Consider the following 13713-nt stretch of genomic DNA (forward strand, 5'->3'; position numbering starts at 1 on the left):
TGAGCACGTGCCTGTCCCAGAAGTTGGTACTCCCACTACTTTCTGGTTCCCAAGAAGGACAAGGGCCTGCGTCCTTGGATCTCATGAACGTCAATTGCTTCCTCCGGAAAAAGTTGAAGATGTTGACGCTTGCTCAGGCCTTGTCTACCCTGGAGACTGGATGGTAGCGTTGTACTTGCAGGACGCTTATTTTCACATCCCTGTTCTGCCGGCCCACTGGCCTTACCTATGGTTCATGGTAGGCCACGAGCACTTTGTTTACCATGCTCCCCTTTGGCCTGACTAGCACCCCTCGGGCGTCCACAAAAGTGATGGCGTTGGTCGCAGCTCATCTCTGCAGATCATGGGTTTCAGGCTTTCCCTATCTCGACGACTGGCTGTTGAAGGCTGGCTCGCCCCAGGCAGTCGTCTCCCACCTCCAGACTACGCCGACCTCCTGCATTTGCGGGGGTTTTACATCAATGTGCCGAAGTCGCACCTGATTCCCTCTTGAAACCTCCTCTTCAGCATCCGGGGAATCTGGCCGATTGCGTCCAGAACTCAGAGGGCACTGCTCAACAATTGCAGTGGTGGCTCACGAACCAGGATTGGGTCAATGGTATCTCCCTCTCCCTTCCCCAACCAGACCACATTGTGGTGACGGATGCATCCCTTCTGGGATGGAGCGGCCACATGGGAGAGGCGGAGATCAGAGGCCTCTGGCGGAGTCTGGACTTCACATCAACCTTCTGGAGCTCCGGGCAATTTGTCTTGCACTGAAGGCATTCCTTCCCTCTGTCCGGGGAAGAGTGGTGCAGGCCACCGCCATGTGGTACTGCAACAAACAGGGCAGGGTGGGGTCGTGGACCCTATGTCAGGAGGCCCTCCGCCTCTGGACATGGCTGGAAAATCAGGGCATTTCCTTGGTGGTTCAACACCTGGCAGGTTCACTTAACGCTAGGGCGAACAAACTCAGCCGCAGGTGCATGATGGGTCACGAATGGCGTCTGAACTCGGACGTGGTGCAAGGTCTCTTTCAACAGTGGGGAGAGCCTTGGTTAGATCTATTCGCCACCGAAGAGAACGCGCAATGTCAGCAATTCTGCGCGTTGAAATTCCCAAGGGGGCACTTGCTCGCCGACTCTTTTCGTTGCGAGTGGAGTTGCTGTCTGTTGTAAGCCTTCCTGCCTATACTACTTCTGCCCAGAGTGCTGAAGATCAGGCGCGACCGGGCCCAAGTCATTCTTGTGGCTCCGGATTGGGCACGGAGAGTCTGGTATCCTGAGCTGCTCAACATGGCCATCGATCCTCCGATCAGACTGCTTCTTCTGGAGGACCTTCTGTCGCAGCAGCAGGGGACGGTTCTCCACCCGAACCTGTCCAATCTCCACCTCCTTGTGTGTTTATTGAGCGGCGGCAGTTGGTGTCTTTGGACTGCCTCCCGAAGTCTGTGACATAATCTTGGCAGCCAGGTGTCCCTCCACAGAGATGGTTTATACATGCAGGTGGAACAAATGTGTGGCATGGCGCACAGTAAAGACTGTGGATCCCCTTTCTGCCCCTCTTTCTGAAGTACTCTAGTTCTGTCTTTAGCCCAGCATGGCTTTGCTCTGGGCACGATCAAGGGCTATCTTTCAGCCAGCTCTGACTTTCTTCGGTTGCCAGATCAGCCTTCTCTTTTCAAGTCCCATGTTGTTAACCGTTTCCTAAAAGGCTTAATGCATCTTTTTCCTCCAATCCCATTTGTTATGCCTCAGTGGAACTTGAATCTTGTGCGGACATATTTAATGTGTGCTCTTTTTGAGCCGCTGCATAACTGTCCTTTATGTCTTTTGACTCTTAAAACTGCTTTCCATCATTTCTGCTAGAGGGGTGAGTGAGCTCCAGGATCTTTCTTCTAAGCCTCCTTTCCTGTCTGTTCATCCGGACATGGTTGTTCTCTGGACTCGTCCATCCTTCCTTCCTAAGGTGGTCACTGCCTTCCACATCGGGCAGACCATTACTCTGCCCACCTTCTTTCCGCCTCCACATTCTTCAAAGGAGGAAGATAGGTTTCACTGTCCGGACCCAAAACGCGCGTTCTCCTTCTACCTGGATTACACAAAACTGTTCCGGGTGGATGATCAACTTTTTGTTGGTTACGTGGGCGCAAAGAAGGGTCGGGCTGTACACAAACGCACCAGTTCTCGATGGGTCGTGTTGTGTATTAAGGCTTGTTACTCTCTGGCTAAAATAAAGCCTTCAGTCAGTCAGAACGTCGGGCAAGCTCCTGAGATGGCTGCAACGCATCCAGAACGCCTCGGCACGTTTGATCCTCGACATCCCTCGCCGCAGCCCCATCACACCTCACCTGAGACCTGCACTGGCTCCCTGTCAACAAGAGGATAACCTTCAAGCTCCACAACACCAGACAAGCATACCTCAACAGACGATTCCGCTTCAACACCCCCAACCGCCAGCCCCTCTCCCCCCCTCCCACCCCGCTACGCCGACCTCGCTACAGTCTCCCGCATCTGAAGAGCGACCTTCCGCGGCAGGTTGTTCTCCCACCTCGGCATCAAGACCTGGAACACCCTCCCCACCGACGTACGGCAGACCCAAGACCTATTGGCCTTCAGAAGACTCCTCAATAAATGGCTCTTCGATCAGTAGCAGCACCACCCCTCCCCCAGCGCCTTGAGACCCTCGTGGGTATCTAGTGTGCTTTACAAGTGTCATGATTGACTCCACCAGGGTGACGGCAGCCCCTATTGCCTTGGGAAGGGGAGTGCCTCTGAATGACATCTGTCAGGCAGCCACGTGGGCATCACTGCGCAGTCCAGTCCAGAGAGATGGCTACTTTGGCTGTTCTGTTATCCAGGATTTTCTGATGTGATCTTAGTTGGGGTTGGTATTGCTGGGTTACCTATTCTAAGGTGAGCAATCTATAACTAATGTGTTTCTTTCAGATGCACAAGTAACTTACCTTCGGTAACGATATATCTGTAAGAAGCATTGGTTAGTTATTCCTTATCGCCCCGCCCATCCTCCCCATTCTGCGAACTGATTTCTAGGGTTAAGGACATCCTTTCAGGGCCCTAGTTTTGTGCACCAATGGTCAGTGTCTTGCATGGCTCTGCGTTTCTGGCGCCGAAAGTCGTGTACAGAACTGACCTCAGTGCGCAAGGGTTGCGTCTAAGCTGCTGCGTGTCATCCCAGAGACGACTGACGCGGAGCCAACCAACGCCATCTTCCGACGCGCAGAGGTCATGCTGACGAAACAACTTTCTGATCCAGTCTGACACCTGGGGGTAATTCTAAGGTGAGTAATCTATAACTAACTAATGTTTCTTACAGATATATCGTTACCGAAGGTAAGTAACTTGTGCGTCTTTAATAACTGATACGTTTTGGCAAACAGTCCCTAGAATGTATTTCTAATTTGTACTCTTGAACCTTTTCATTTACATTCCCTCCTGTTGGTGTCCAGTTATGGACTATGAACATTTCCATATTCAGGGGCACAGAAATTGCACATTTGTAGTAGCAATAATGTCCATTGGGCTCTTTGCAACCCAATAATAAGAGACCCCGATGGCAGTTTTATCTCTGAAGAGTTTGTTAAATATGTAATGGGAGGGCTCGAGGTGTTTCATATTATGAGGAGGAGGCACAGCAATGTGTTTGATTGTGAATGGAGTCCAAGTGCCGTGAAATTTTATATTCCTGCTGCTGTTTCTAGGTGTTATAGCTCTGTTGTGCATTTTCTGCTAGCAACTCTTTTCCCCTTTATATTTTCTTTCACAGATATCCCATCAAGTTTGCATTTCCAAGGATCTCTTAAATCACAGTGGCAGAACCGGCCATTTGAGAAGCTCAAATCTCCCAAAAAACCTTCACAGAAACATAAAGCACCAACACCACCATGCAATCTGCCAGATCCCAACCGCAAAGACCGTCACAAACTGGTCAACTCCTTCCTCACATCAGCCAGTAGGTTTACTTTTTTTTTTATTATAAGTGGGTGTCACATAAAGTATGCCAATTTTAGTGCATTTTTACATCGAATTAAGGACAATTTGGTGAAGTGTAGTTATTTTGCTGTAGATGGTGGATTCTATATAAACTTTATTTTTTTTAACTTTTCCGAAGTTGATTGTGATTTAAGGCCATGATTAACTTCAGTCGTGTAAAATGAGGTAGTGGTCTCTCTCCGTTTTCCAGGGGAAAGGTCGTCAAATCCCAGATACAGATCATGTCCGTACTAAATGTCACTGCTGTTGGTAGCAAACATCAGCCAACGCACGCATTTTTTAAAGCTTTTAACATTTCTAAAATAAAAGTGAATTTGTAGATCAATATTTCAAGACAATTCAGAACTTGTGACTAATAATGAAGATTCACTGGAGGATACATTGTTCTGGGGTTTCCACATGGGGTTTACCACATTCATTTACATTACAAATCATTTTATAAAAACAGCTAAAGATGAGAACATCACATCGTATTGCATCAAATATGAGCAGGTATAAAACAAACATATGAAGCACTCAAACATGAAAACATTTATGCAGCTGTGTATACTTAACCTTTCACTTATACTCCCCCCATCCCCCCCCCCCCCCCCCCCCCCCCCCATGTCAAAGCTTTTTATTGGCTCAATACGTAGTTCGCTCTTAGGCCCCCATAAAAAGATTTCCACATAAGGTATCCACACCAAATTTGCGTCCTTTTTTTCCAGCACTCTGGGAATTCTAAAGGGAACAAGGATTTGTGGATTCTTCTACAGCCTAAACCCAATTGGCATCTCAGGCCACATATCCGCCCCTAGTAAATGGTACCCTAGGTACCCAGGGCATTGTGACCAGAGAAGACACCTAAGGGCTCCAGCACTTATTGTGCCACCCTTGGGGGGCCTGTACCTTGACACCCACACACGGCCTTTGCAGGCTGAGTGTCTAGGTGCAGAACTAAACAAAGAGTCGACATGGCATACATCCCTGTGTGCCATGCCCACAACCCCACTGCCCAGGCATACGTCAGCCAACTCTCTAGCTGGGTGCCCTATGCCAGTGGTGTGGGCACGGGTGCATGAGCCCAGTGCCCCTACAGTACCCAGGGCCATTCTTGGGCATTGTAAGTACAGTGATGCCATTAAGAGTATATGGTGCTGGGAGGTTGTCATTACGAACTCCACAGCACCATAATGGCTACACTGAACACTGACAAGTTTGAAATCAAACTTCTCAACACATTAAACCCACACTGATGCGGGATTTAATGTAAAATGCACTACAGAGGGCATCTTAGTGATGCCCCCTGCAACCTAACCTACAATCCACGTCTGGGCTGAGTGGCTGCAGAGGCTGCCACACAGCAGACATGTTGCTAGACCCCTGGGTGGAGAGCCCCCCGCTCTCCTGGGCCTGCAACAATGCACATCCTGGGCGAGGTGCTATGTCTCCTCCCCCAGGATGGACAGGGGGAAGCTTCAAAGGCATGCTGCCTCTGAGAGCTTCTCCAGACCATTTGCTGTACCCAGCAACTGGCCCCCACCCGTTCTACCCCCACTCTGGTGGGAAGACTGGTGAGAAACTACGGAAGGGGGGTGTGCTAACCTTTTCAAACTCCACCCCTCAGGTGGAGGAGGCGAGGTGAAGCACGACCCCGGGCTCCGGCCATCTTGTAGATGAAGAGCCCTGCCCAATCCCAGCTAGGCTCCTGCCCCCCTCCTACAGGAGAGTAGCAGGCTAGGGGGTGTACTCACCCCAGGACAGGGACACATTGGTCCCTGCCCTTGCCCTACCTGTAACACCCCTAAATTTAGTATTTAGGTGCTCCCTGAACCTTCCTTCCTCAGATCCAGATACCGAAACAAGAAAGAAGAACAAGAAACTGAAGAGCTGCCGTGCATCTGCTAAGAAGAGGAAGACACCAACTGATTTGGCCCCAGCCCTACCGGCCTGTCGACCCTCGAACCTACTCCTTCTAAACCCCGGCGTCTCCAGTGGTCAGCAACCTCAAAAACCCCGGAGGACCTGACTGCCTTGTGACTCTGACTACCTGGGTCTCCCACGAGCAGTGGTACTGCTCAAAGCAAGTAACAAGCCCTGGCATCAGCCCGGAACCGCGAACCCTGCGCACTCTGCACCCGCTAAGCCTGGCCTGGCCTGTGCTGGAGTGAACCAAGACCCTGAGGACATCCCCCCGGCGATTCTGACTCTGAATCCAGTGCCCACGGACCCTCCTCGACAACCCCGGCGACGCCTGCAACCTCAGGACAAAGACCCTCCTACCACGACCAGCAGGGGGTAAGATTTCCAGACCTCAAAAGGTGCCCCCTGTGCCCAACTCCTGGGTGCCTACCTATCCTCCAAGATCCCAACTTACCCCTCGTAGTGTTGGTCGCTACTGAAGATCCACCGTTCCCGAGCCTTTGTTATCTTTTCAAGATCCTCATTGGATAACATTGAGCGCCCGACGGCTCAAACGCACCCTGCACCCAGCCGCCCGAGTGCCCCTGGCAGTGCTACCTGTACCCTCTTCTACTTCCCCATTTGCCCTGAGCAAGTGACCAGGAGCCCAGCTCCCACAGCCGCGCGGCCTGCTAGCAAGCAGCCACCAACCAAAGGCTCCCTGCCTCTCATTGGATAACATTGGGCCTAACTACCTCTGCACCTGGCCGCCCCTGTGCCGCTGAGGGTGTACTAACTGTACCTACCTGACCCTGGGGGACCCCTGAGGCTATGCCCAGAACCTTAACTTCACCAGTCGAGTACTCACCTGGAAACTGATGACTCATTTTCCTGCCATAGAATAACATTGACTGGTTTGACTCGAAAAATCTTTTAAGTGTGAAGTTTTGAAATGCTAAAATATTCACCTAAAATCAGCCAAATATCGAAATCCGAAGTACTCACCTGTAATCGGGAGAGAAACCAGGATTGTACCTTGTAGCCCAGTACTGAACCACGAAAGTAATCACAACTGCGTCTGCTGGTAATCTAAATTTCTGCCATAGGAAACCATTGACTGTTTTTCTATGAAATGTCTTCTAAGTGTGAAGTTTTAAAAACTGAAAATATTCATAAAAAATCAGCTGAATTCCGAAATACTCACCTGTGATCAGGGGAGAAGTCAGTACTGTACCTTTCAGCCCAGTACTGAACCGTAAAAGTAATCCGTACCGGGTTTACTAGTAATCTGTATTTTCTCCATAGGAACCCATTGTCTGCTTTTCTATGAAATTTCTTCCAAGTGTCTACTTTTGAAAACTGCAAATATTCTTTAAAAATCATACGATATACTGAAAAGCAATTACCTACCTATTTTAAGTTAAGACCCCAGTGCTGGCCCCAGGAGACCAGTGCTGGATTACAAAAGTAAAGCGATCGAACTTTACCTGCAACCTGAATTTTCTCCCTTTGAATAACATTCAGATTTACATTGAAAAGTTTCTAAGTGTGAACTTTTAAAACCGCTTTATATTCATGAAAATTCACTACAGTAACTCAAACGTTTTTGCTTATCTATTTTCAGCTTAAACCCCAGGACTGAATCTAGGATCTGGTCCTGGGACTACTAAAGTAATCTGTATAGTAATGAACTGTACTTACATGTGGAAAACTCATTGAGCTCAATGCTATAGTGTGTTTTAGGATTGTGTTGCTTGCAGTCAATACTGTATTAATTGTGTACACAAACTGTATTGCTCCTTTGCAAAGTAATCACATGAGAACTCATAACAAGAAAAGTATATTTTTATAATTGTTGGTTCTAAAAATAAAACACCTATATCTGTGGATATAAAAACAATTGGCCTGGAGTTCAGTCCTTGAGTGTGTGAAACCTTTTGCTGACTGAGTGTGTACAACAGATGCTTTACACTGTCCTCTGGTACTGCCTTACTGCTCGACCAAGCTACCACTTTGGAGAGCAAGGTCAGTTCTGACTTTTACCTCTGTTATACCTCTGGGGTTGGTGGACTCTATACACACGGTACTTCATTCTAGTCCAGTATATATAGAGCCACTTTCTCACACCCGCTTTTAACACTGCCCCTCTTTAAATCAAAATACCCCTGTTTTGACCACAACAAGATGTGTAATTAATGTTTGTTGCCTCAACATTACACCAAGTATGAGGCCTGCCTGGCGTTTAGGTCCAAAAATTGTCACCAAAAGGATGGCCTTTAGGCACTCCACTGAGAGAACCCCTGGCACTGAGGACATAGAGTACGCCAGACCTTCAGACATTGCAGTCCACCATCAGTTGCTTGCTATCTTCTCCAGTTCAAACAAAAAAGCAGGAACAACCCCATCTTGATGTCACGGCAACAGGACCAGGCACAAGGACAACACAGTGGGCTGTGAGAATGGCAAACCCTCATACCAAGGCCACAAAAGTCCTATGATGCGAGGCAGAGCACCACCCCCAAGAGGGTCAGGCCATTAATACCTCAAAGTTTAGCCAGCCCTCCATGGCACTGCATGTCTCCGGCAGAGGTTGAACTCATGAGAAGCCCACAGAGCAGACAATGGGCTCTCAACATTCCAGAACAGCTGCCAAGACTAAGATTTTAACCTCTTTGGTGCCAGTGCCAGCATGTTACACCAACAGGCCCTAAAATACCATGTTACCTGCCAAAACACCGTGAGTGCATACCTACCTCCGCACCAAGACTGGCTACCTCGAAAGAAGGATGAGATCTTACTGAAGACGCAGTGTACTCTATAGTTTTTACTCATGTCAAAGGGCGTGTCGAAACCTGATTATAGATCCCTTTCAGAACCTGATCAAAGACAGGGTAGTAATCCCTAGGGTAGAGCGGAAGTACAAAGTTTCGCTTTTGAGCCACAGTGCATCATGGGACAGGTAGATTTGGACTCCTCAGTCCTTCACTCTGCACAGAAGTGGGGAATCGATCGCTAAGGTAGTGGAGTATGCCCTGCTGTGCACCAGTCAAGAGGGTTTCCACAGGGACAGCCTACCATTAACACTTCGCCAATTTCGTTTGTCTACAGGCAAGATATTATGGAGTTACTTGAAATACCTGTCATCTGAATACAGTAGGAAGGAGAGAGGAACTGGTCACAGTTGTCATCACCATCCTAAACACAATTATATGTTGCACTGTAGATGCAGCAGACCCCGCAGCACGATGAGTGACTCAAAGTATCCTCATTCGCCAACAAGCATGGCTTAGAGTCTCTCGGTTTAAACCAGAGGTGCAACAACACCTTAATCTCCATTTGTTTTGCCCACAGGTCGACCCAATGTTAGAAAAAATAAAAAAGGATACTGATACGGCTAAGGCCATGGGGTGTTCAAACCCCTAGTCAAAAGGTCTCTTTTCATGGGCAGTGTAGGAAGCAGAGTTTCTGTTGCAGTAACCCTTCCCCCGCCCCCACACACACACTTTTTGCCAGACTACTGATGCACCTAGACTTGATGTGCCGTGGGTCCCCGCCTATCAGGTTCCCAGGGCCTTTGTTTTTTTCCCAAAACTGTACCTTGTACCCCAAATTGGCACCCCCAAGGGCACTGTTGCCAGGAAAGGGCTCGAAGGGCTGCAGCACTTATTGTGCCACCCTTAGCGGCCCTGTACACTCTCTCTCTCTCTCTCTCTCTCTCTCTCTCACTCTCTCACTCTCTCACTCTCCCTCTCTCACTCTCCCTCTCTCTCTCTCTCTCTCTCTCTCTCTCTTTCTCTCTCTCTCTCTCTCTCTTTCTCTCTCTCTCTCTCTCTCTCTCTTTCTCTCTCTCTCTCTCTCTCTCTCTTTCTCTCTCTCTCTCTCTCTCACACTCACACTCACACTCACTCTCTCTCACACTCTCACACTCTCTCACACTCTCTCTCTCACTTTTTTTTTTTTTTTTTGCAGAACAAAGTGAAGAGTCGACATGACACACATCACTGTGTGCCATGTTTACAACCCACTGCAATCGCATAGGTCAGCCACCTCTCTAGCTGAATGCACTATACCAGAAGTGAGGGTACAGGTGCATGAGCCCTGTACCCCTACAGTGTCTAAGTACATTCTTAGACATTGTAAATGCAGTACTGCCATTAAGAGTATATGGTGCTGGGAGTTTGTCAATACAAATTCCACAGTACCATAATGGCTTGACTGAAAACTGGGAAGTTTTATATCAAACTTCTCAGCACATTAAACCCACACTGATGCCAGTGTGGGATTTTTTTAAAAAAAAAGCACTCTGGGGTCATCTTAGAGATGCCCTCTGAAAAACGACCAGCCTCTGGTGGGTTCCCTCACTGGAACACACCAGCCTGCCACCATAAGACATGTTTCTGGACCCTTGGGGTGGGACCCTTCGCTCCCTGAGCCCAGAAACAGGCCTTTCCTGGGTGGAGGTAGGCACACCTCCCCCAGGTCAGGAAGAGCCACCTGTGGCAGGGGAGCTTCAAAGGCTTTTTCTTTGGAATACGACTCCCAGCCTCTCCTGCTATCAGGAGCAGGCCCTCTTCCTGTCTCCTCTCCTTTTCAGCAGAAAGACAGGTGGGAAACAGCACAGCCCAGGTGTGCTCACTGCCAAGCCCACCCCTCAGATGGGGGAGGTGAGGTGAAGCCCACTCTTCAGTGCCCTCAATCTTGCAGATGGCAGGCACTCGCCAGTCAGGATTAGGGATTGTGACCACGCCTCCACGTGGGATGAGCAAACAAAGGGTGTAGTCACCCTACGTTTTGTAGCCCATTGGCTACTGACCTCAAAACCCCTAAAACCCCCCCCTAAATATAGTATTATGGGGCAGCCCTGAACCAAGAAGCCAGATTCCCGCAACCTAAGGATGAAAGAAGACGCCCAGCAGATGAGACTGCAGACAAAACTGACTTGGCCACAGCCCTACTAGCCAGTCTGCAATTTCAAGAGATCCTGCACCAAAAGTCGCCTTGTCCTGCAGCCAGAGACCTCCAGCGCCCCTAGGAGGACTAACTGCCTTCAACAAAGACCTGATCTCCTGTGAACAGCAGCTTTGTTCAAAAGAAACTCCCAATACAGACTCTGAGCCTGCTGAGGACAAAGAAAACCGATGCCTTGAACCATCACTGCACCTGACGCCTTTGGCCTGAATCAGGGTGTCTCAGCGAGGTCCCCCAGCGCTCCGGAGTCCTATGCGTCCGTAGGTTGACTCCCTCCCCCCGCCACCCCCACCCACCTATTCCCCCAACCGCCAGTGGCCCGGTAAGTTGAAACCAACCTCAAGACACCCCTGCATCCACCCTCCCTGCGCCCTGGAGAAAAGGACCAGAGGTGCCCCAACGCCCCTGAGCCCTTTAACTTACCTTCCCAGATGTTGGTTCCTCCCGGAAGTGTTCCAGGTCTGAGCCTGCAGCCAAGATTCAAAACCGCCAACTCCCATTGAAAACAGAGCACCCGATGCCAACACTGCACCCGGCAGCCCTGTTCCACTGTGGGTGCACTTTGTGTGCTAACTCTGGTCCCCCTTTGCTGAACACCAGGAGATTTGTTCCCATAACCTTGTGGCCTGCTTGTGAGTAGTCACCAACCTGAGGCCCCATATCCCCCATTCGATAACATAGGACCTCAACACTCTGCACCCGGCTGCCCTAGTGCCACTGAGGGTGCTTGAAGAGTGCATCCTTAACCTTGCGGGAACCCTGGTGCTAACCCCAGAATACCAACTCCCACAAATAAGTACATACCTGCAAATCATTAACTTAATTTTCTTCCATAGGATTGCATTAACTACTTTTCCTTGAAAGTTTTTTTAAGTGTGGAGTTGGTTTGTATGAAACACTGAAAAAAAATGCAAATGTACTAAAAGTGAATTACTTACCTTTTTGTCTTAAGACATTTCTCAGTGTGCTATCTAGGCATATTGCACTGATTAGCAAAAGCAACTTTAAAAGTAATCTAAAAAGTAACATGCCCAGTAATCTGTAAAGTAACTTGAAAGTCATTTTGAACTGTTGACTTACCTGTAATTCAACCAACTTCATTTGAACCTGCATTGAACTGTAAATCACTGCATAAGATGTTGCAGTTAATTCATTTACCTACACCACGCTTGGCTTGGTTCTAGAAATAAATTAACTAAAAAATATTTTTGAAACTGTGTGACATCATTTCTTGCCTGAGTGTGTACAACAAATGCTTAGCACTACCCTCTGATAAAGCCTTACTGCTCGCCCACACTACCACAAATAGAGAGTAAGGTGATAGCTACTTTTAGCTCTGCCTACCTTTGGGGTTCCACTGGACTCTGAGTACACTATACCTCATTTAGGTATAGTATGTTCGAGGCATGTTAGCTGTAGATCACATGCATTGCATACTCCTGCCATCTACTGTTGGGTCCGTTTTTTTGCAAATTGGTTTTCTACAAAGAAGCCTTTCCAATCACAAGGTAAGGTGTGACTCCTTTCGGTGATCGTGTGCATGGGTATCAACTCCGTTGTGGGGGTTTTTCCGCCATCGGTTTTGCACGTTTCTTGCTGCGCTCCATTTCAAAACCGTTCTTCGGGTTCCCCACTGTGCGCAATTCACTTTACCTTCTTCGGTATTGTTTCGAACGCTATCCCACTTCCCTGCGTATTATATCGGTTGAAAAAAAATTATATTTCGATCGGAAGATTCGTGGAAGGCCGTCTGGCCTAACCGCATCTGTCTACCTCGCAGTCATTGGGACGGACTCCATTCAAATGATGTCCTCGGTGCCGCGCAAAGTATCCGTGCACTGACTCGCACAAAGCGTGCAATTTGTGCTTATCTCCAGAGCACAACTAACAGGACTGAGACATGTGCAGATCGTTTTGATCGAAGAAAACGCTCCGCGATTGTCGGGCACGACGTTGTGAAATGCAAAGCCAGAACATCAAATGCACGCCGGACATCTTCGGTGAAGGGTCCGAGCAGGAAGAATGAAATGCACAGGGGGCTGAAGAGGAGCAGGAAGAACCTGTATCTATTCCAGAATCGGACTCAGAGATGGAAGACAATACTTTTTTGAATGAGGCAACATTAAGCAAACAGGTCAAATGTACATATTTCAAGCTGACGAAAAACGCTCTTGTGGTGGTCTTCTTTTATTGTCAGTATCTTAGATATGCACAGGAATGAGATCAGCCAACGTGTTTCGCCCAGAGAAAGGGCTTTTTCAGGGCAAATAGTATAGGTAAGATAGGTAACTCGTATGTTTCTCAAGATCGCATGAATAATATAATCTGTTCCAAGTGTAAGAATCTCCCGTGTTGGAGAAATTTGTTGCTTGAAGAGAGCAATAAAGACCTGTATCTCGTTGTGTAAATGTGTCTTATCTGGAGCCGTGTCCGGTAATGATCCTTCTATAAGCAGTTCTCGTGAAGAAGCCCTTTCTCTGCTCTAAACGCGTTGGCTGATCTCATTACTGACAATAAAAAAAGAATAACACAAGCGTTTTTAGTCAGCTTGAAATATGTACACTTGACCTGTTTGCTTAATATTGCCTCTCATTCAAAAAAGTATTGTATTTATTTTATGATCTACTGGCAGCAGATCATTTGAGGTGGGCAACATAGATTAAAAAAATGGTGACTAGTTCTGGTAGTGCTGTCCGCTAGAACCCAGCTGCTTGTCCCATACAGATATCAGAGATGGAAGACTACATACCGCAAGGTCAACTTCCCATGAGTACTGAACACCTCTTGCCCCAAAATCCAATTCAGACCAAACAAAAGGCTTCTGTTCCACCTCCTCCTTCAGGCCACGGTGGGCAGCGAGATGATGTTTCTA

At 48.3% G+C, this 13713-nt stretch overlaps 1 protein-coding gene across 5 annotated transcripts in view; it reads left to right on the top strand.

Annotated features, from left to right (window-relative positions):
* KANSL1 (KAT8 regulatory NSL complex subunit 1) overlaps nt 1-13713 on the top strand; it is a 1096983-nt gene that overhangs the window by 731157 nt on the left and 352113 nt on the right. For all 5 annotated transcript variants that reach the window (XM_078645034.1, XM_078645035.1, XM_078645037.1 and 2 more), the window contains one exon: nt 3766-3951. In XM_078645034.1, the coding sequence (XP_078501160.1) occupies nt 3766-3951 (186 nt within the window). The remainder of the gene's footprint in view (nt 1-3765; nt 3952-13713) is intronic.

This window comes from Lissotriton helveticus, chromosome 5_1 (genome assembly GCF_964261635.1).
Source record: "Lissotriton helveticus chromosome 5_1, aLisHel1.1, whole genome shotgun sequence".
NCBI classification, from domain to species: domain Eukaryota; kingdom Metazoa; phylum Chordata; class Amphibia; order Caudata; family Salamandridae; genus Lissotriton; species Lissotriton helveticus.